At 42.1% G+C, this 22,240-nt stretch overlaps 1 protein-coding gene across 26 annotated transcripts; it reads right to left on the minus strand.

Moving 5' to 3' along the window:
• Positions 1-59: 59 nt before the first annotated feature.
• LOC117253453 (uncharacterized) lies at positions 60-21,522 on the minus strand. 26 transcript variants are annotated; one of them, XM_078168721.1, is made up of 26 exons: positions 21,282-21,522; positions 20,702-20,833; positions 20,519-20,585; positions 20,413-20,433; positions 20,303-20,323; positions 20,194-20,214; positions 20,091-20,114; positions 19,833-20,009; positions 17,555-17,680; positions 17,231-17,371; positions 16,889-17,014; positions 15,453-15,575; positions 15,127-15,249; positions 14,840-14,962; positions 12,651-12,773; positions 12,189-12,311; positions 11,083-11,208; positions 10,566-10,694; positions 10,344-10,436; positions 10,139-10,234; positions 9,739-9,834; positions 7,744-7,839; positions 4,266-4,367; positions 4,077-4,182; positions 2,552-2,668; positions 60-403 (listed from the first exon to the last, which is right to left on the minus strand). In XM_078168721.1, the coding sequence occupies exons 2-26, from the start codon at positions 20,822-20,824 to the stop codon at positions 325-327; spliced, it is 2,502 nt and encodes an 833-aa protein (XP_078024847.1). In that variant the 5' UTR covers positions 20,825-20,833; positions 21,282-21,522; the 3' UTR covers positions 60-324. The 26 variants fall into 26 exon arrangements, with proteins under 26 accessions (XP_078024847.1, XP_078024846.1, XP_078024834.1 ...); XM_078168720.1 differs by having other exon boundaries at positions 19,833-20,012; XM_078168708.1 differs by having other exon boundaries at positions 19,833-20,012; positions 20,194-20,217.
• Between the last annotated feature and the right edge of the window lie 718 nt (positions 21,523-22,240).

Here is a 22,240-nt window from a genome sequence, read left to right on the forward strand (position 1 = left end):
CTTTCAGCTGCCAGTTACAAACATGACAAACAATGAAACCATTGCACACATGTTATATACTGAGGAACATTTCTCATGAAATGTAAACATATGATTTTATTTTTTATATAAAACAGATTTAAAAAACTCTCAGCGTACGTCACAGATCAAACAAACAGCCTTTATGATGCAGTCATGCCCCAATTTCATTTCAACGGAGAAGCATGCACAACATTTCGTTTTACAGATTACAGCTCGTTATGTTTCAGTTTGCGTGTGCAGCCTCGTAATGTTGTCTGTCGGGTGACGTTTCCTCATGACGAGGAGCATTTATGTATACATCACTCATCTGCCCTTCCTCTCTGGACACTGGATTTTGTAGCCCACCCTGTAGGCCTGCAGGTACACACGGGCCTGATTTATCCTGAAAACACACACAAAGCATTTGTTATTATTAAAATTAAACCGTGTTAAAAGTGGGCCTATTATGCTTTTCCTTATTTTCATTCATATGATGTTACAGTGTCGGATGCTCATATTAAACGTGGCGTAAGTTTCAAATAATGAGTTGAATGTTTGTCAAGTTATCCCTGTGAGCAAAAACCTCAGGCTTCAGATTATTCTGAATACTCTGTTTCCATTCAATTTTTAAAAAAGGCATTGCGGTGGGCCTCACATTTGTCATAGAGTCATATGCTGTGTTTGAAACCGCATACTACATACTACATACTGCCATACTACATACTCAATCAACAGACAGTATGCAGACCGTTTACACTGTAGCATACTACATGATAACCCACAATGCATTTCGCTCCTGCCTGAGCCGAAATCAGCCGGCCTTAAGCTGATTTCGCTTAAGCTCTAAACTCTGTAAATATATAACTTTAGCAACATTTGAAACATTTTTAGACGAGAAAGTAGCCGTTTAGATCCACAACGTGTTGAAAATCTGACCAAATACCAGCTGTTTACAATTTTGTTCGGACGATTTCGGAGATTTCGACGCTACTCAAGCTAGCCGTAGTGAGCAATGCACTTTCGGTTATTTTCACAAAATAAAACACCCGTTGCCCTTTCTTATACAGAAAACCATAACGATAAAATTTGTGCTTTTACGGGAGGCGAACCTACCCTTGATGTAGCTAGCTTGAAACCGCCGTTTTGACCGTTCTTGTCCCGTTAACGGAATTTGACCGTTCAAAATGCCTCACCAGAGAGTCTTGTCAGCTCTGAGACGAAGATCGGCCCACCGTCTTCGGTACATCATGCTCGCAATCGACTTGGGATTGTTCTCAGATGTAAGTTTCCTTTTTAATCAACTATAAATCTAATCATAATATACAACGCAATATAACATACCTCACAGCCTGAAAATTGGAGAGAAAAATGTTCATCATTGAACAACAAAGTCGTTGTGAATTTCCTAAATTTTCATAAGTTATAATATACAGTAGTAATAAATATAAATAAATAAATAAATAACTTCTTTTTTCTTTTGTCCTGTTCGTGGCAAGGAAGTGACAATCAATGACGTCACGTTACATTGCATCTTGGGTAATTTGAGTGTGAGTAGTAAGCTCATGATGTATACTCAACATTTCTGGTGAATCTAGTATGCATCCGGGAACTTCTCGCATACTCAAAATCGCATGCTGCGCGGTGTAAACACACTACATACTCAAAGAGTTAGTATGAGTAGTAGGTAAGTATGCGGTTTCGAACAGACCCATACTCTTACAGTCACTTCCTGGCTGCAATCAAGGCTATTCAAAGGAGGCTGGGACACACTGTTTGACTCCATGGGAGCTATTGGGTGTGACACATGCTCAGTGTAAGTTGGAGGGTTACAGCAGATGGCGCTAGAGATAAAGGGACGTTGCCAGATCAGGCAAGCTCTTTTTTGCCTCGTCTGTGCTCAGCCTGACAAAACTTCTGGGTATGTCAAATGGATGGCATTTAGAGTGCACTTTATCATGGACTTTTTTGGTGACTTTTTTCAGTAATTACAGAATTGTAATTCTCACCCATATCTTTAGATTTCATAGAAAATATTCTGACCCAAGACCAACTGCACCTCAGTGAAACAAATCAATCATCCCTCATGTTCTAGTGTGCCAGCTATTGAGCCTTTCAGCAGGAGAAGGCCAGACATAGTTGTACCCCGATAATATGAAGTGAAGTGACGCCATGACTTCTCTTTTTTTTTTACCTCCATGGCTGCAATGACAGTGCAGAGACACCAAGATACAGAAGACCCAGAAACGCTGACCAATCAGAACACGCTGGGCATTTTGGGAAAGGGGGCCTTAAAGAGACAGGTACTAATGGAGCTTCTCAGATAGGTGATCCAGCACAGTATAAGGACAGTATATGGAAAAATATAGTTTTTTGAACATTAAAGCGTGTAAACATGTTCTAGTAGAAACCCTAAATACAAGTATGAATATACATAATAGGTCCCCTTTAAGTAAATGTGACAAGTGACAAAACCATACAAATAACAAGAACTTCATGAAGTCCAGATCTAGAGGATGTAATAAAAAAATAAAAAAAATTAAAAAAAGGTTACCTGTATTTTGTGCAGAGCTGAATTCCCAGGGGTCCACAGCGGTCAACGTAACTCTCCTTAAATGCCTTTCTTACAGCTCGTGCCATACTGACCACTGTGGTGACCACGGGGCACGTCCTGAAATAGTGTCAGCGCCATAGATGCAACAAGATGTCAATGCATGAGACAACCAACACAACAACATACATGTACAGTTCATTTCAACACAGGTCACACTCTGCCTTCTTATGTACTCCTTCACTTACAGTAGTACACTTTTTCCTCCTTTAAATTATGTCTATGCATTTGTATCAATATATTGTTGCTAATTAAAGGGGCAAAAAGCGAAATCCTTTCACCGCTAGGTTTGCTGTTGTGCACTGCCTCTCCAACACCCCACCCTACTCGCCTCGTCTGTGCCGCCGAGCACCGCACCATCTCCACGGACTATCACATCCAGACGGTCCCGGTGTTTCTTCCACAGGCTCCGCTTCACTCAGCTGCCTGATATACCCGCTGCTTCTTCCCATATTAACCTGAATAACAAACCAGGGCTCGGTGCTCCAGTTAGATCCATATGGAGAGCCGGGGCTAACGTTAGCTGGGAAGCTAGTGGAGGCTAACTGGCTGTGCTTGACTCTCAACTGCCGTGAGACCGTGAGCCTGTCTCAGAAGAGTTGGAAAGGAGAAGAGTTGGAACGTTAGCATGGCAGCCGACTAGTGCTAACATCCCTATGCTTCTCCGCCAGGCTCAGTGAGCCGGAGCCGAGAAGCGTGGGGACGTTAGCATTAGCACTAGTCGGCTGCCATGCTAACGTTCCAACTCTTCTCTGTGAGACAGGGATTCACATGAACGTACATGAACGCGCAGCCGGACCGGCTTGTAAACAATGGGCTGGACATCAACACAGAGGGTGTGTGAGGTCATGCTATACTCCAGATGAAATTATACCTCTAGTTCTTCACATAGCAATTTTTTAATTCCTTCAATCTAGAAATGATGAATTTCGCTTATTGCTCCTTTAAGGCTTATTGAATTGAACTGAATTGAACTGAATCAAAAAAAGAAAGGTGAGCACACATTATCAGGTGAGAAGTTTCAGCTGGTTGCATTCTGCAATCCTCACTGCTAGATAACACTAAATCCTCCCATGTATTTCAACAACTTTTCTCAGATAAGAAGCTAAGAAGATAAGAAGATAAGATGTGTTCCGCTATGGTTAACACAGTGCAGTGCAACACAAATATTGAGACCATTTGAACTTTATCTTACCACACAGTTCACAAACATTCAGCTCCTGTAAGGTGTGCCAGAGCTGTATTGATGTTGTTGCAGTTGCCTAATCACATATAGAGTACAACTGAAGTTGCTGATTACAGAACAGGTCCTTGACCGGTTGTACTCTGTTGATAAACTGTGCCTGAGTGAAAAAAACTTTAAGTAAAAAAAAAAGAAAAGAAAAAAAAAAGACCAGTAATGGGCCAGTAGACGAATGTAGATGCTATTTGTAACTCTTTTCTTGTTGTCAGTGTTGTTCATACTTACAATCTCTCACAGCGCAGGCCTGCAGTGCCTTCTGGACAGGTACAGGTGTTGTGAGGACTGCAGGTGGCCCCGTGTTGGCAGGGCGGCACACAGGGGGTGGTCACCGCTGCAGACACACAGCAAGAGTCTTAATGCAAAGTGATGGCAATGAAAGGTCTTTTAAAAACACACACAAAAACACACACTTACCCGTTTCACAGAGGCCTCCAGTAAATTCTTTGGCACAGCGGCACCTGTTGAGGCCCACACACACGCCACCGTTCTTACAAGGTTTGTGGCACTGAACCGGCTCTGAGAGAGACAAAAAACAAGCCAACATACAGTAAAGATTATGGAGGAAATTGTTATCTATGGTATCTATTTTTGGTGTTGTTGTTGAAAAAACGTTGTGTTATTTGAGTTGGAACACCAGTGTGACCTAGTTGCCTTTTTAAAACATCCCGTGACCTAAAGAAATTGGTCAAGACAGGCTGGACTGAACCGAAGGCAAGGCAAGGCAAGTTTATTTGTAGAGCACAATTCGTACACAAAGTAATTCAAAGTGCTTTACAGGACAAGAAAATGCATTAAAATCACAATACAAAATAAAAACATAAATAATCATTATAAAATGAACTTTAAAAGAGAAGAGTGTAGATAAGATCCTTTCAGTCATATGCACAGTGAAATAGAGCTGTTTTGAGCCTAGATTTGAACATTGTCAGAGCAGAGGCCTGTCTCACATCTTCAGAAAGACTGTTCCAGATTTTAGCTGCATAAAACTGGAATCCTGATTCCCCATGTTTAGTCCTGACTCTGGGCACCAGCAGGAGGCCGGTCCCTGAGGTCCTCAGAGTCTGAGATGGTTCATATGGCACTAACATGTCAGAGATGTACTTTGGTGCTAGGCCGTGGAGAGACTTGTACACAAGCAGAGCTGCTTTAAAGTCTATTCTCTGAGCCACAGGAAGCCAGTGTAGAGACCTGAGCACAGGACTAATGTGCTCGTACTTCCTGGTTCTGGTCAGGACCCGAGCAGCAGCATTCTGGATGTACTGCAGCTGTCTTACGGCCCGTTTGGAGAGGCCAGTGAGCAGGCCGTTACAGTAGTCTAACCTACCAGAGACAAATGCATGGATAAGTCTCTCCAAGTCAGGTTTAGACACTATACCTTTGATTTTGGCAATGTTTTTTAGATGGTAAAAAGCTGCTGATGTTATTGATTTAATGTGGCTGTTAAAGTTCAAGTCTGAGTCCATTATTACCCCGAGATTTCTAACCTGATCTGAACTGTGTTTGTTTTTAACGTAGCATGACCCTGACAAGGAAAGGAATTCTCTTTTCTCTATCCCAGAACCCGTTAAAAATTAATTTCAATCGAACGATTAGAAAAACTAGGGTGTTGAACCCTTACTTCAGAGGCATAATCCAGCAAACTTTTAAAAGCTCAACAAACATTCGCTCTCAAATCCGCGCACAGCTCCACTGACTGGCTGCCCAAAGAACTGCAGAGCCTTCAGCAGTAGCTCCCACCCTTACTGGCTTGTGACTGCTGAAAATAAAGCCATGTGTACTGTTTACTGAAGCTTGGTCAGGAAGACAATACTTGATCCTGCTGCCGCTCAGATGTCCCTCGATCACAATGTCAGAAAACAGTTCAAATCCAAAGATGACTTGTTTTGTCAAGACCGCAATTATAAACCAAAGATATTGAGTTCACTGTCATATAAGAAAAAGCAGGAAATCTTCACATTTGAGTGGCAGCATTTAAAAAAAATCATTTCAATCATTAATTGATTGTTAAAACTGTTCCCTATACATTTGCTCTTGTATGACTTAGACTTAAAGACTTGGGGGGTGGGGTACAAAATCAGGACAAAAAACTGTGTAACACAGATATTATTTCTTCCTCAATGTTGTTTTCCCCTGTGGTGTTTGTTGGTACTCTTTGTTTGGGTCCCAAGGCCCAGGTTGGCCAGGTACATTTTGTATTTTTCATTCCATTTCGGGTCCATGAAGCCATTTTTAGCTCACAATTTGATGTTCTGAACTCAAGTAGAGTAGAGAAAAGCTTTTATCTCCTCAAGGGGGAATTTGGCTTACAGACAGCAGACAATCATGATTAACACAGAAAAATACAGCGACTGAAACAAGACAACAATAAACAAAAAACAAAAAAAAAATACACAAGTACTCAGGTTCATGCAAGTGTCACTGTTGTTATCATCGCCAAAAAAAATCTACAGAAACCAGCAAAGACAAGATGAAGCCAGAAACCGGGACAACTCTGCTGCATCCACAGCTGGGAACCACCCAGATCCCATTTTGTTTAAAGCGCTCAACAGCTGATGGGAGATCAGCAGTTACTGTAATGCTTCCTCTGGGGAGGTTACACCTGCAGCCTGATGAAGCAAGTTCAACTCACTATGTAAACAGTGCTGGAAGCTGAGAGCAAATTCTGCACCTCATCAAAGTCAAAGCCATCAGAATTCATATACTCTTATTCATTTATGTTTTCAGTTTTGCATAAATTAGCACAAGCAGGGCCATTTCTCTTGACTTTTACTCTGACAATGATATGTTATTGATAGTAATACTGCTTTATAGGTTTTTACTGAAACACAGTTTTATTTTCTTTTGAGTGCATGGACTACTTGCTGTGTTCCTACATTTATGTTATGAAGCTCAGCATAAGTTCAGTGAGGAAGACTTTTTTATGCTAGATCCATTCACAGTTCTCTCTCTATCCCACTCCCACCGCTTCCACCAATCAGCTGACTATGGACGTTCCCTGTCCTAGTTAGCCATCAAACTTTGTCACAGTCACAGTCTTCAGCCATTCATGTTGCTGCTGCCAACCCTTTAATCTGTCCTCTCCTGTCAGCTGTCATTTTAGGCAGAATTGTCATGCCCTCCTCCAACCCATTCACCTCCAGTCACCTTATCCAGAGCCCAGGACAAGCTCATCAAAAGCCCATTTCTCTTCGGAGAGCTCCTAACTTAGTCCTAGCATAGGAGTGATTTAGGAAAGTTCTCAAAGTGAGTGAGGAGGAGGTGGGGTTGACCCTGTTGTTAGGTATGACGCATTCTTTTAACAGATGTGATTGGTTGTCACACACACACCCATTTGTGACCCGGCAAGGTGTGGACACCCAGTGGACATGAAATGAGCTGCTGACTGTAAAAGTGTTGTCATTGTTACTGTGATCGCTCTGCTGATGGAAGGTTGAGACAGACACAAGTCATCACTGCTGCACAGATGCATTTTTCCAGGCACTGTATAAGTAATTCCTCATTTGAACTTCATGAATCAGCCATTCCTTTGCCATTATAATGACATGAACTGCTCTACCTCATGTCCACCTGTACTGAAATTTGATCTCCTTCATGTTGCCATGGTCGTTTCACAGCCTGTCAGACACTCGTGTCTCTGTTAGTCCATTTATAAACATAATGTTACACACATTGTCATACTGCATATTACTAATGCAATACAAGTTATATTTAGGGATGTGACACCGTCAGCACAGAGTGCTGAGGAAGGGTATACTTTCTAATTTGCCAGAACCTGTCATGATGACAAATGCGGGCTCAGCCAATTTGCATAAAATCAAACCAATTTAAGCTGGTACACCGGACCAGGACGACAAACCGGAAATTGACCCAACTCAGGTTGGTGTTATCTCACCTATATGGCAACGAGCTCCTTGCCATCCACCGCTGCATATACATTTGTTGACATCCACACATCTTCCCCCGTTTTGGCAGGCGGGAGTGCACAGGGCTACAGAACACACACACACACACACACACACACAGAGGTAGGTCTATGATATGACACTTGGTGGTATAAACATAAAGGCAATTATAAAAACTTTTAAGACAATTTTTAGATATACAGTACAGGCCAAAAGTTTGGACACACCTTCTCATTCAATGCGTTTTCTTTATTTTCATGACTATTTACATTGTAGATTCTCACTGAAGGCATCAAAACTATGAATGAACACATGTGGAGTTATGTACTTAACAAAAAAAGGTGAAATAACTGAAAACATGTTTTATATTCTAGTTTCTTCAAAATAGCCACCCTTTGCTCTGATTACTGCTTTGCACACTCTTGGCATTCTCTCGATGAGCTTCAAGAGGTAGTCACCTGAAATGGTTTCCACTTCACAGGTGTGCCTTATCAGGGTTAATTAGTGGAATTTCTTGCTTTATCAATGGGGTTGGGACTATCAGTTGTGTTGTGCAGAAGTCAGGTTAATACACAGCCGACAGCCCTATTGGACAACTGTTAAAATTCATATTATGGCAAGAACCAATCAGCTAACTAAAGAAAAACGAGTGGCCATCATTTCTTTAAGAAATGAAGGTCAGTCAGTCCGGAAAATTGCAAAAACTTTAAATGTGTCCCCAAGTGGAGTCGCAAAAACCATCAAGCGCTACAACGAAACTGGCACACATGAGGACCGACCCAGGAAAGGAAGACCAAGAGTCACCTCTGCTTCTGAGGATAAGTTCATCCGAGTCACCAGCCTCAGAAATCGCAAGTTAACAGCAGCTCAGATCAGAGACCAGATGAATGCCACACAGAGTTCTAGCAGCAGACCCATCTCTAGAACAACTGTTAAGAGGAGACTGCGCGAATCAGGCCTTCATGGTCAAATAGCTGCTAGGAAACCACTGCTAAGGAGAGGCAACAAGCAGAAGAGATTTGTTTGGGCCAAGAAACACAAGGAATGGACATTAGACCAGTGGAAATCTGTGCTTTGGTCTGATGAGTCCAAATTTGAGATCTTTGGTTCCAACCGCCGTGTCTTTGTGAGACGCAGAAAAGGTGAACGGATGGATTCCACATGCCTGGTTCCCGCTGTGAAGCATGGAGGAGGAGGTGTGATGGTGTGGGGGTGTTTTGCTGGTGACACTGTTGGGGATTTATTCAAAATTGAAGGCACACTGAACCAGCATGGCTACCACAGCATCCTGCAGCGACATGCCATCCCATCCGGTTTGCGTTTAGTTGGACGATCATTTATTTTTCAACAGGACAATGACCCCAAACACACCTCCAGGCTGTGTAAGGGCTATTTGACCAAGAAGGAGAGTGATGGAGTGCTGCGGCAGATGACCTGGCCTCCACAGTCACCGGACCTGAACCCAATCCAGATGGTTTGGGGTGAGCTGGACCGCAGAGTGAAGGCAAAGGGGCCAACAAGTGCTAAACACCTCTGGGAACTCCTTCAAGACTGTTGGAAAACCATTTCAGGTGACTACCTCTTGAAGCTCATCAAGAGAATGCCAAGAGTGTGCAAAGCAGTAATCAGAGCAAAGGGTGGCTATTTTGAAGAAACTAGAATATAAAACATGTTTTCAGTTATTTCACCTGTTTTTGTTAAGTACATAACTCCACATGTGTTCATTCATAGTTCTGATGCCTTCAGTGAGAATCTACAATGTAAATAGTCATGAAAATAAAGAAAACGCATTGAATGAGAAGGTGTGTCCAAACTTTTGGCCTGTACTGTACATATTTTATACATTTTTAGAGATACATATTTTATCAGGCAGTGCTGCTAACAAGCATGGGAGGCAGGGACGTAAAAATGACTAGCTACCCCCCAGAGGTACCTGCATGCCAGGTATAACTCATGCCAGATGTGGTGGTGGTTTTGGTACTCACGCAAGAGGCACTGAGGGCCAGTGTAGCCAGACGGACACTGGCAGGTATCGGGCCCCACACAGCGACCACCGTTACCACATGGCAGCTCACACACCGCTGAGACAGAGACAGAAAGTGACAATGTTATAACTGCTTATGCAATAGTGTTTTTTTAATGCAATGGCAGTGTTTTTACAGTGTTTGCTTGTACAGAAGTGGGGCAAGTATTCATTGCCCCATACCCAGGGTAACACAGACTGTGTCCTTGATTCAAATTACAGATTTCTTTGGGTTTGAATATTGCTGGAAACATTTTGGATAACGTAAATGCACAACTCAAAAAATAGCAAACATTTGTCTTGTTGTTTTTAGACATTTTAATACTGAAAAGTGAAACATTATATCTGAACATCTGGTATACCTGTGTGGCAGCCTGCTCCGGTCCAACCAGGAGGACACAGACACTTGTTCCAGCGCATGCATGTACCTCCATGAGCACAGGGTGGGGAGCACATGGCTGAAATACACAATCAACATCCATTTCATGCAGCACCAGCAAAAAACTGTGACACTGACATAGTACAGTCACATATATGCTATCAATGTACGTCAGTCAAAGTTTGTACCTGAGCAGCCTAGTCCAGGGTAACCTGGAGGACAGTCACAGCTGTTTGGGGCCACACACACTCCATAGTTCTGACAGGGAGGGTCACACACAGCTGGAAAGGCAAATAAGTCATTAAGCATAATTTACTACCTTTTAAAAAAACAAGATTAGAGCAGTTCCTTTTGCTTCTACTTGTCTGCTCATCCTGAGCGACATATTAGATATTTGATGTCTGACTCACGCTGGCACTTGGTGAGGTCATCAGTGCGTACTTCATACCCCTCTTTGCAGGTGCAGTTAAAGCTACCAGGATGGTTCACACAGAGCTGCTCACAGCCTCCCTTTGTGAAGTCCCTGCACTCGTTCACATCTTATGACAAAAGACAGTGGGACAATTAAACAGACTAACATTTCAAAACAGCCAAACAATCTATGAGACAGCCTGTGTATTTCCCTTTAAACTTATCATTTGAGAGGATCTGGGCACAGCAGAAACATTCAAAGTCATCAAATAAATCTTTAAAATGTCTGCACTTCCTTTTAACCCATCTGATGTGATTTCTTTTAATGAATGCTATCCAGCCTGGCAAGTGCAAAATGAATGAAAAGTTAACTGCAGCCATTTAAACCATCCCTTTAAAATACAGTGTAATGTATAAATAAATAGCTTAATTTCCAGGACTAAATATGCACAATCAGAGCCCACAGTGTGAACTCATCAGCAAAGGTGGCAGCGAGAACAGAAAATCAAGTCTCACCCACACAGCTCCTCTGGTCCTCACCCAGCTTCCAGCCTGCTCGACAGCTACAACGGACCTGGCCCTCCGCCCTCACAGTACATATGTGGTCGCAACCACCATTTCTCAGCTTGCAGGATGTGACATCTGTTCAGGTAACAAAAAAAAAAAAAAAAATATGTGAAGACTTAAAATTTACAGATCATAACAATGTTTTGGGCAGAGCTGAAAAGATTGATTTATTAATTGATAGAATAATAAATTTTTCAAACAAAAATGCCCAGCACTTCTGCATCTTATAATCCAGCAAACTGAATATCTTTATTGTTTTGGACTTTTGGATTTGAGATTTATTAGATGGATTAATTGATATTGAAAGTAATCATTAGTTGCAGCCCTCATATTGGGCAACTAAACTGTCAAATTATTGGACATGTTCAAAAAATGACAGCCCTATAAATAATTAGTTAAAACTATTTTAATTTTACAATTTTAATCCTAAATTTATCTGATAATTAGAGAGACCACAATAGAATGCATACCCAGGTACTATTGTACAAGAATAGAATATATATTCTGCCATATAATTGTTGTCTGCGGGCCATTTTTTTTAAACTGTGATATCAGGGCTACAGTGAGATCATAAAAAACAAAAAATTAAAGGGAACCTACGTACAATACTGTGCTCATTTTCAGGTTCATACATGTATTTTGGGTTCCTACTAGAACATGTTTACATGCTTTAATGTTCCAAAACACTGTTTTCCTCATACTGTCTGTGCTGTACTCACTGTGGATGCATAAAGAGAACCAGATAAAGTGTTTGAGCTGGGGCCTCGTTAATTCCTATGAAAGTTGCTCAGTGGCACATGAAGCCAAAAAAGTTCAACTCCCTGGGTGTATAATTTCCCAGATCTTCTGCATCATCAGGCCCATAGAGCAAGCACAATTTAGACTTCCGTGAGCCGAGCAGCCAATCTCTGATTTCGCTCTATGCTAACTCGAGTGAGAATAAAACTGAATTAATTGTGTGGCTTTTCTAGACTTTCAAAATGTCATCAGACTAAATGGATCAAATCAAGACAGTGAAATTAGTAATTTAGTAAACACTGTGATGAGAAACGTACTGCTGCAGGTGAGGTTGTCTGTGTCTAGCAGCAGAGGCGGAGGGCAGTGGCAAGTGTGTCCTCCTGGAGTGTTGGTGCAGGTGTGAGAGCAGCCGCCTCTTTGGAGTTTACATTCATCAATGTCTGAGCACATACAGACACACACACAGAGAAAAACGCACACACACACACACACACACACACACACACACATACAGATACACACAGAGACACACGGTAAACAACTTTTTTTAAAAGACCATTGCTGTGCTGTGCAACAGATTACTAACTGCAACTGGCTTTCACATCTCACTAATCCTTCAAAAATGCGCCCTTAGGACATTCACTTATATCTGGGCAGAAAAGATGCACACACAGAAAGTGAGATAACATATTCATGGCTGTTTTTGTCTCTGCTGCAGCCTGTTTAAATGAGTAGGTAAACAGCAGTGAGGAGCGAAAGTGTGTCGGTGAGTGACTGACCCACACAGGTGTGTCCATCAATGTGCAGCTGGTAGCCCGGCCTGCAGGAGCACTGGAAAGACCCCTGAGTGTTGACGCAAATGTGTTCGCAGGTCCCATTCAGTGCCAAACACTCATCCACATCTGGAGGGATCGGAGACATTTTGTTAACTCTTCTCTAATGACACAACACAGCTCGTTCAGACTTTAGTCACATATTTGCAATTCATTTTAGCACTTGTATCAACAAGCTTGGAGGGCCAGGTGAGTGGGGTTTGCAACAGAGAACGCTATAATTAGAGGCGGCTTGTTTAGATCAATGGAACTAAAACTGGAATTGGCGTTTGAGGATGATGTACTGGAGAAAGATGGCCCCTGTGATGATGGGACACCATCCTACCTTGGTGCAACATGGGGATTACAGCTCATTTTGAATGCAAAATGTAATTTTTTTCAGAGGGTTCAAACGTAATTATAATTGGTTGCAATGTCTCTGCTTTGTAGTAATATTTCAAACTCCTGTTCCCTCACGCAGCCCAGTTGTGTAGAATCACACTGCTTCTCCTTCCTCTGCTAGACTCACTGTTTCCCCCCAATTCCAGTCTTTCTGCTAACCTAACCCGTTCCAATTATGTTCCAAATGCAAAAAATAATAATAATACAATGGTGGATTTCTTCTCTAAATGAACTCATAACCATAAGCAACTCTTTTCTGATTAATATACTTTATCGTGTTATTTCTGCTGTACATTCCAATGGATGGAGAATCTGAATGTAAATAACCACCTAATAGTAAAAATTATTGAAAATAATTGGTCTTAACAGACCTTTTTTAAACAAAGAACACAAATTTATTTATTTTTCATGGATGCTTAACTAATATCAATGAATAAAGCGATGCTTTAAAACCATCTGCATACATATTTTGTGTTGTATTTGCCATCACAACTCAAAATATCCTTAACTTCTGAAGGACCTCCAAAAAAACAATGTTCAAAACCTCCTGAGATGAATATTGCATAATCCACAGGATGCATTAAAAGATGATCAGAAAAACAAATCAGAACAGCATTTCCCTATTTTCCACATTTAATTTTCCAGTAACACTTGGATCCTCCATCCGTTCTGTTCATTTTGAAAACATTCTGTGTAAAAGCTGTGAAACCTTTGTATGATATTTCATATATTATATTGAGATATTTTGATATCTCATGTTTACACAGTTTAAACATAAATTATGTACGTTAACAATATGATAAATAGATTAAAATATGCCTTGAGCTTCCTCCTTGCCTCCATGTCTGTTAAATTAAAGCTGGGACATGCTCTCTGACCCCCTGGTACCTAGGGTATAGGAACTTCTGGTTCCAAAGGTACCATACTGGAAGTATGGGGGCTTTTGTCTCCTGGTTCTAGCTTCATACACTGAACAAAAATATAAACTCAAAAGTTTTATAAAGGATCCAATAAGCTTCTTTTCCTATGCACAAAAAGGGCTCAGCTGTCTCTTTGTTCACAAATTTTGCCAACATAATCCATAATCCACAATCCATCTGACAGGTGTGGCATATCAAGATGCTGATTAAACAGCATGATTACTACACAGGTGAGCTTTGGGATGGTCACAATAAAAGACCACACTAAAACGTGCAGTTTTATCACACAACACAATGCCACAGATGTCGCAAGTTTTGGAGAAGCGTGCAGTTGACATACTGACTGCAGCACTGTTTGTTAGAGCTGTTGGCTGTGAACTGGATGTTCATTTCCCTACCATAAGCCATCTCTGGTGTTGCCTAATCACGCTGTTTAATCAGCATCATGTCAGTGAGCACTTTGTCCCCCTGACATGATGCTGTTTAATCAGCATCATGTCAGTGAGCACTTTGTCCCCCTGACATGATGCTGTTTAATCAGCATCATGTCAGGGGGACAAAGTGCTCACTATTACAAATGTAAACAAATTTGTGAACAAAAACAGAACTAAGCTTTTTGTGTGAAGAAAAAAACTATTAGATATTTTATTTCAGCTCATGAAAAATGGGAGCTAAACCAAAAGTGTGTATATATTTTTGTTCAGTGTTTCACAAGGGTGGTACAGATCTTCTCGTCTGACTCATGGCAAGAAGCTAATGTGCATATTTCTATTCCCTTCATCACGCTAAGTTGTTGTGACTGGATCAACACCCTGCTCCTGAGCTGTGTTTTACCTGTGCAGTTGAGTCCATTCTGGTCCAGCTGGTAGCCTGAGGCACACTGGCAGCTGTACCGTCCCGGTTCGTTGGAGCAGTTGTGTTGACAGTGGCCGTTGTTTAGAGCACACTCATCAATGTCTGTAAACAAGGACAACCCTGAAGGACTGGTGTCTGGTCACTGCTGTGTGCCCAAGTGCTGCTGGCACATGCACGTAATCATTTGCATCACACAAGCATCACTGGCAGACCCTTAGTGATACTGAGCACTACTGATGTGGGAAACACACACACTGCTTACCCACCAAAACAAGAGTGTCCATCTCCGTTGAAGCCCTGGTAGCACTGGCAGAAATAGGAGCCAATGATGTTGCCACAACGAGCGTTGGTGTCACACCCGTGACCACCTGATGCACACTCATTCTCATCTGGAAGAGACCAAACACAGATTTATTTTAACAGCCAGGTCCAAAACTCAGTTCATTTCCATTCAATAATCATTATTCTGCCACTGGGAATCATTTTAATGGAAGGCATAACAGCGAGCATTAAAACACATGCACACAAGGAAGCTGACTCGTCTACAGGAAACAGATTTTTCCGTGGAGGGACGTCGGCGCTAATTGCTTACCTTCGCAGTGTGTGCCGTTTCCCCGGTAACCCGGTTGACAAACACACTTGTAGCTCCCAAGCGTGTTCTCACACACACCTCGACCATCACACACCGCAGGACTCTCTGTACATTCATCCACATCTGGGACAGAGAAAGAGAATTTTACAAACACACAGTACATACATCTTTCCATTCACTTGTTGCTCTGACATCATTTGCAACAAAACATTTTATTGCTGATTAAAAAGCAACCGCTGTCTGTGAATGCACCCCTCTAATTTAAGTCACTGAATCATTTACATGTCACCAAACCCTAATCAAGTCTTTATTAAGCACAACTCATTAAAATCTTGTCCCTGAGACACTATGAGGAGCTGCTGTAGAATATAAAGGCTCAGACACACCAAATCAAACTTCGAACCTGACGAAAGCAGACTGTTGCGTCGCTTCATGTTGCCTATGTCTCTGCCAAAAAGTTGCACTTGAACCCACTGCAAAGACTAAAGCCAACAGCCGACTAGCATGTACATTCTGTGCCCATGTGAGCGGAAATAACTCTAGCGGCAGGGGGAAGTTGTCTGTATCAATTATCGACAGCACAGATTCAAGGTGCCAGTTAAGGGTAGTTTGCATTGATTTAACTTCTTCTTGACTTTAGCTGTTTGTTTGCTTCCCTCACTTCCAGTTCTCCTTTTGTGCGCTGAGATGAACTGCCAGACGGAGTGATTTCACTTACCAACGGATTCTGCCATCTCTGAGATAGATTCAATATGCTGAATCAGCCAAAAACGGCCGACAAGGGCCAACAAGGGCCAAGTAGTACCAAGAGTACAAGACACACCGCAAAAACTACGGCAACAGATGCCCATTAACACTGATTGATGGCGGACCGTTGGCTCAGTTGTCCAACTCCACATTAAATACTTTTACATAGCAGTTAAAAATAATAATCATGGAAATCGTAGTAAAATATGGGTAACAGGGACTGACCTTTTCCAAACACTCCAAACTTTGGTCATGATTTCATTGTTCCTTTGACATTTTAACCTCTCATAAAGCAAGCAGCATGTGTTAAACACAGAAAGCACATCATACCTTGACACACGGTGTAGTTTGGACACACAGGACCTGGGACCAGAAGTGCAGCAGAATCACAGATAACACAAGGGAGATGTGAGGACAAAGTATTGGGAAGATTCCAGAGGACAAGGGAGGAAATTAGTCATTAATGCAAAGGTGAAAGAGCAGAGACAGGAAACAAGAACAAAAAGTGACAACGCAGGCAAGCAGCAAAGCAGCAGATTAAGCTCTCTATTCCTGCAAAGCCTTCCTTCCTGTCAGCAGAAGTTATTAAGTCTGGGGCAACTCAAGTGAAATATGAGAAACTCACAACACCAGAACAAATCTGGTCATCAGTCTCATCCAGCTGTAGTGAACCTTAACAGCAGACTTACCAACACAGGCAGGGGCCTCTGCTCTAAAGCCTGGCCGGCACTGGCACACGAAGCTGCCGGGAGTGTTCACACACACGTTGCCAAGCTCACGGCGACACTGCTCCTCGAAGCTGCACTCATCCACGTCTACAGAGAGGAGAAACCGAGAACTATAATAAGGAGCTTTCACTTGGATTATACAGGTGTGACAACACCCAAACATCCTCTCAGAGTCCTTGGGGAAACATTTTACCTTTACTACCTCAGCACACTCGCTCTACATGCTAGATAAAATGCTTCTGATCTTTTATTGTACATCTACATTCCAAAGTCATGCACACCAGATGTTAACATGAGCCTCACCTACACAGCTTTGTCCATTTAGAGCCATTACATATCCTGCAGAGCACGAGCAGCTGAAGGAGCCAGGGGTGTTTCTGCATTCAGCGTCACCCTGGCAGGCCTGCAGACCCGTCACCGCAGCCAGAGCACACTCGTCTACGTCTGTAACACCCATATGACACACATGCATTACGACCATACTACACAGGGCTAGAATGGTACACATAATCATCTCTCCTTCCAACATGGTCTCACACACACACACACACACACACACACACACACACACACACACACAGAGCACATTCCCTCCGCCTCTCTCTCTCACACACATAACTGACGAACCCTGGCACCCTCCAGCACCCATCAGGTAACCACGGAGACAGCTACAGGAGTAAGAGCCGGGGGTATTAGTGCAGCTGGCATGGAGACCACATGGTCCTGGCCCCTTTCCATCACACTCATCAACATCTGTTGGGTAAAGAGAAGATAATACATTGCATCTAACTGACATCACTGTATGCAGCTTATCATATAACAGGTGCTACATGTGGTATACTGATGGATATAATTTCAAATAGCATTAAAATATCAAATGTGTAATTGTTGTAAAGACAGCAGATAATAGCTGAGACGGGTGGTCGCCTTTTTCTAAAGACTAGTCCTGTTACTCACCCTCACATTATGGAAATCTCCTGTGTCACTTATTTAAATATTGAGACTCAGAAGACTCAAAGTTTGGATATTATTTACATAATTGGAGCCCTTGGGATGTAAGAAACAAATCACAAATGTTTTTCTTCTCAAAACTGATATTTCTTAATGTCCTACAACCATGAATGAATTATTGAGTGGGCCTACCAGGCACAGGCCCAGGTGCCTTAAGTGTCCGGGCCCCTGGCCTTCACAAAATGTCACTCAAAGTAACACATACCAGCCTGGAATATTTACAATGACAACAAAGGACACAAATAGACTCTGAAGGGCCACAAACCAATACAAAGAGACACAAAAAACACCACAGCAAGATAGGAACAAGACATAAACTAACGACAGAAAGGGCAGAACAACCACAGACAAAATGACCACAAAAATGACGCAAAATTGCCTTCAAGAAACAAATTGCAAGACACAAATCAACCAAAAACTACATAATTACCTCATAGAGACAAAACGTTATTTCAAAGAGACACAAAACAACTACAAAGAGACACAAAACAACTATTAAGAGACACAAGACAACTACAAAGAGACACAAAGCAATCACAAAGAGACACAAAACAACTATTAAGAGACACAAGACAACTACAAAGAGACACAAAGCAATCACAAAAAGACACAAAACAACCTCAAAGAGACACAAAACAACTAGAAAGAGACAAAAAAATACCACAAAGAGACACCAAATTACCTCAAAGAGACACAAAACAACTAGAAAGAGACACAAAACAACTATGAAGAGACAAAAAAATACCACAAAGAGACACAAAACAACCTCAAAGAGACACAAAACAACTAGAAGAGACACAAAGCAATCACAAAGAGACACAAAATAACTATAAAGAGACACAAGACAACTACAAAGAGACACAAAACAATCACAAAGAGACACAAAACAACTATAAAGAGACGCAAAACAACTAGAAAGAGACAAAAAAAATACCACAAAGAGACACCAAATTACCTCAAAGAGACACAAAACAACTATGAAGAGACACAAAACAACTAGAAAGAGACACAAAACAACTATGAAGAGACAAAAAAATACCACAAAGAGACACAAAACAACCTCAAAGGGACACAAAACAACTATAAAGAGACACAAGACAACTACAAAGAGACACAAAACAACTATAAAGAGACACAAAGCAATCACAAAGAGACACAAAACAACTACAAAGAAATATAAAACTATGCAGAAACACAAAACAACTATGCAGAGACACAAAATTACCTCAAAGAGACACAAAACTACTAAAAAGAAATGCAAAACAACTAGACAGAGACACAAAATTGCCACAAAGAGACACTAAATTACCCCAAAAAGCAATAAAATCACCTCAAAGAGACACAAAACAACTACAAAGAGATGCCAAACAATCAGAAAGAGACACAAAACAACTAGACAGAGAAACAAAATTACTACAAAGAGACACAAAACAACCAAAAAATACACAATTACCTCAGAGACAAAAAGTTATCTCAAAGAGAAATGAAGCAACTACAGAAAAGCAGCAAAATCACCACAAAGTCTTTGTATTTTGCTCCTGTGTAGAAGAGGTGATGGGGCCCATTATCTCATAGTCTGCCCATGTTTATAACACGTCCAGTGGACATCGAGTGGGTCTTTTCCACAAAATGTACTATACAGTTCAGAATATTTACATGATGTTGTGTTTTGTTTGGCTGTGTGTTATTGCTGAATTCCTGCAAAAAACTAGCTGTAAATAGTTTAAAAATGCAGAGTAGACACTGCCCACCATTCTTATCACCAACTGCATCATTTGTTTAATTACACTTATTTCCCAAACTGAACTCAGTACTGATTTATTGATGTTCCAGTGTAACACACGGCACCGTCAGTTAAACACCTGGTACTGTCGCTGCTTCTGTCCCTCCTCACCTTTACACCCTGCAGCCCCCTCCAGACTGAAGCCCACAGGGCAGGCACAGTTGTCACCATCCTTTACCAGTCCAGATGGACAGCCACAGCCTGTGCTGTTCTCCAGCAACACCTGGTTTCCTGGACACTGGGGAGGAAGACTGGGGCTCGGGGAGACTGTGGTGGTCAAGGGAGCTGCTGCTGTAAAAGAGACAAAGAGGGTAATTTTGAGAGAAACTGAAGGGCAAAAGAGAACAATGCAACAGCCAGTATCCTCACCTGTGGTAGTCGAGGGAGCTGCTGCTGTAAAAGAGACAAAAGGGGTAATTTTAGGAGAAATCTGAAGGGCTAAAGAGACCAAAGCAACAGCCAGTATCCTCACCTGTGGTAGTCAAAGGAGCTGCTGCTGTAAAAAAAAAAAAGACAATAAAGGTAATTTTGGGAGAAACTGAAGGGCAAAAGAGAGTGCAGCAAGAAACCAAAATCCTTACCTGTAGTAGTCAAGAGAGCTGCTGCTGTTAAAAAAAAAAAAAGACAGAGAAGGTAATTTTAGGAGAAAGAGAAGGGCAGAAGAGAACAATGCAACAGCCAGTATCCTCACCTGTGGTAGTCAAAGGAGCTGCTGCTGTAAAAAAAAGACACAAAAAGGGTAACATTAGGAGAAAGTGAAGGGCAAAACAGAACTCAGCATCAGCCAAAATCCTCACCTGTGGTAGGTGCATGGGTCTGTGTAGTTTCACTGAGATTTCCAATGGCATTTTCGGTCACCTCACTCTAAAACAGGAGAAACCAACTGTTTAATCCATGCACATCATCCAACAAGGACATTTCCAACATGGAAAACAAAACACTTTCATCTCCAAGTGTGGAGGATTTTCTTGGTCACTGGCCTGGCTCTTGGCCAGCTCCTCCTCTGTGTGTTTCAGGACTTCATTTTCCTCAGGGCTGTTCAGAGGCTCGGACACAGACAAAACCAGCAGCAGGGCTGAGAGGAGAGTCCTGAGGTGAGTCATCACCTGGATCTGTGAGGAGAGGAGGAGACAGCAGGCCAAAGACAAACAGCTCAGAGTGTTTAATAATGCAGAAAATGACCTGAACTTTGGGTGGAACTTTAGAGCATGAGACAATAAAGGTGAATGAGTGTGGTATGAATTGTGTGCAGCAGTCCCAGCAGCTATACAGTGCATGTCTGGGCAGGCAGAACAACACAGGGGTAAGAGCACCCTGTTATTAAGTTCACATCTCCCCCCTGGGCTGTCTGCGCAGAACAAAAGATTCAGCAGCTGCAGCACAGCTTCATGCTTTAGATACAGTCAATTTCAAAATGTAAAAAGCAGCGGTGCTTATGGAAAACATCTACCACAATTAAAAAAAAAAAAAGAAAATCATAAATGCTTCCGCGGGACTATCTTATAGAGTAAGAAGCGACACACAAGCTTAGTAAAAGTGAAACAAACTAAGCCGACTTACCGGGTTAGATCTACTCGCGCGTATGAACGGGCTCGTGTCACCAGGAAATAGACGGCGACAGCGTCCAGATGTTCAAAATGCTCCTCTTATCTTCTCCAGATGCGGACTCGTGCAGCCGCCAGCCAGCTCTGTGTCAGTCTGGGGGGCTGAGCGCTATAACTTACAGCAGTGACTCTACATCCTGTCCAGGGACTCTGCACTTCCCATTCCTCAAATCCCAAAGCACCGCTAAAGAGAGTCAGCAGGCAGTCAGGCAGGCTGCTCCGTGATGTGGCCCTGCTGTGAACCCTGACATCAAGGTCATAAAGCAGTCAGGAGTCAGGAGGCTCGGTCAGCCAGGGAACATGGGAGGTCAAAGAGACTCCAAGAGCGAGTTCATTAGGTGAAGAGACTGCTTATAACATCAAGGCTGATGGTGCAAACATCTGGGTTTTTTTGTGACAGCATGTTTGGGTGGAACTTTACTTCAGGAAGTTTAGAGTGAATTCAGAAGAGGGTATTTTCACAGTGGGCTTCATAATTGAATACTCTATACATTGTATATGTGTTCATGTATACAACACTGAGTCATAGCTTTATCTATGAAGCATCTGTGTGACAGTGGTGGGAAGTAGTACAATTTTGAGGCAGTTGTACATCAGCATTTCCATTTTATGTTGCTACTACTTCTACTCCACTACATTTCAGTCAGGAGAGACTCATTTTTTATAGTGAAAAGAATATCTATTAGCTGAAAACATGAGAAACTCTTTGGCCCCTAGAGATGGTATGCTTTAAGGTGGGGGATGAATCCGTAGTCAAATGGGGACTCCTTGGGGTCTAGACGCTGGTGGTGGCAGAGGCGGTGAAGATAAGACGGACTCTGGATATGATGGCTGAGAGAGATCGTGGCAAAGTTTGATTTTATAACTAGGAGAGATAACAACAGCTGATTAGATTATAATGTATTATAATATACC

Source organism: Epinephelus lanceolatus, chromosome 6, assembly GCF_041903045.1.
Source record: "Epinephelus lanceolatus isolate andai-2023 chromosome 6, ASM4190304v1, whole genome shotgun sequence".
Taxonomy (NCBI): domain Eukaryota; kingdom Metazoa; phylum Chordata; class Actinopteri; order Perciformes; family Serranidae; genus Epinephelus; species Epinephelus lanceolatus.

Bases quoted from the DNA above. Each gene is read 5' to 3' on its own strand.
- LOC117253453 (XM_033620917.2), bottom strand. From the start codon at position 20,824: ATGACTCACCTCAGGACTCTCCTCTCAGCCCTGCTGCTGGTTTTGTCT. The intron at 20,013-20,090 runs GTGAGGATACTG...TCTCTTTTACAG, and splicing joins AGCTCCCTCGACTACCACAG to CAGCAGCTCCCTTGACCACC. The intron at 17,681-19,832 runs GTGAGGAGGGAC...TTTACCCAACAG, and splicing joins GGGGGCTGCAGGGTGTAAAG to ATGTTGATGAGTGTGATGGA.